The sequence below is a fragment of the Antrostomus carolinensis genome, unplaced genomic scaffold, assembly GCF_000700745.2.
Source record: "Antrostomus carolinensis isolate BGI_N321 unplaced genomic scaffold, ASM70074v2 scaffold35069, whole genome shotgun sequence".
NCBI classification, from domain to species: domain Eukaryota; kingdom Metazoa; phylum Chordata; class Aves; order Caprimulgiformes; family Caprimulgidae; genus Antrostomus; species Antrostomus carolinensis.
The window spans coordinates 28549-28791 of NW_010341187.1; the positions used below are offsets into that span (position 1 = coordinate 28549).

The 243-nt window shown below is 60.9% G+C and overlaps 1 protein-coding gene across 1 annotated transcript in view; it reads right to left on the reverse strand.

Annotated features, from left to right (window-relative positions):
• TSC22D2 (TSC22 domain family member 2) overlaps window positions 1-240 on the reverse strand; it is a gene marked incomplete at its 5' end in the record, with an annotated part of 24221 nt that extends 23981 nt beyond the window's left edge. The window contains one exon of the mRNA XM_010176408.2: window positions 6-240. Coding sequence (XP_010174710.2) covers window positions 6-240 — 235 coding nt within the window. The remainder of the gene's footprint in view (window positions 1-5) is intronic.
• Between the last annotated feature and the right edge of the window lie 3 nt (window positions 241-243).

Sequence of the window (243 nt, forward strand, 5' to 3'; positions counted from 1 at the left end):
CAAACCGAGATTGGGAGAGACGCTGCCGGGAGTTTCGGCCTCGCCCACGTTGTTGAGAGTCTCTTCGGAGGAGCTCCGCTCACAGACATCCTCGGGGCCGTAGTCGGTGGCTCGGGAAACATCAAAGATTTCAGAAGAGACGTCCTCGGTGCGGGACTCATCCGGGTCGTCCAGGCTCTCGGTGTCCTCGGTGATGCTGCTGGCCACCTGAGCCGTGGTCACACTGGTGATCTGGAAGCAGCT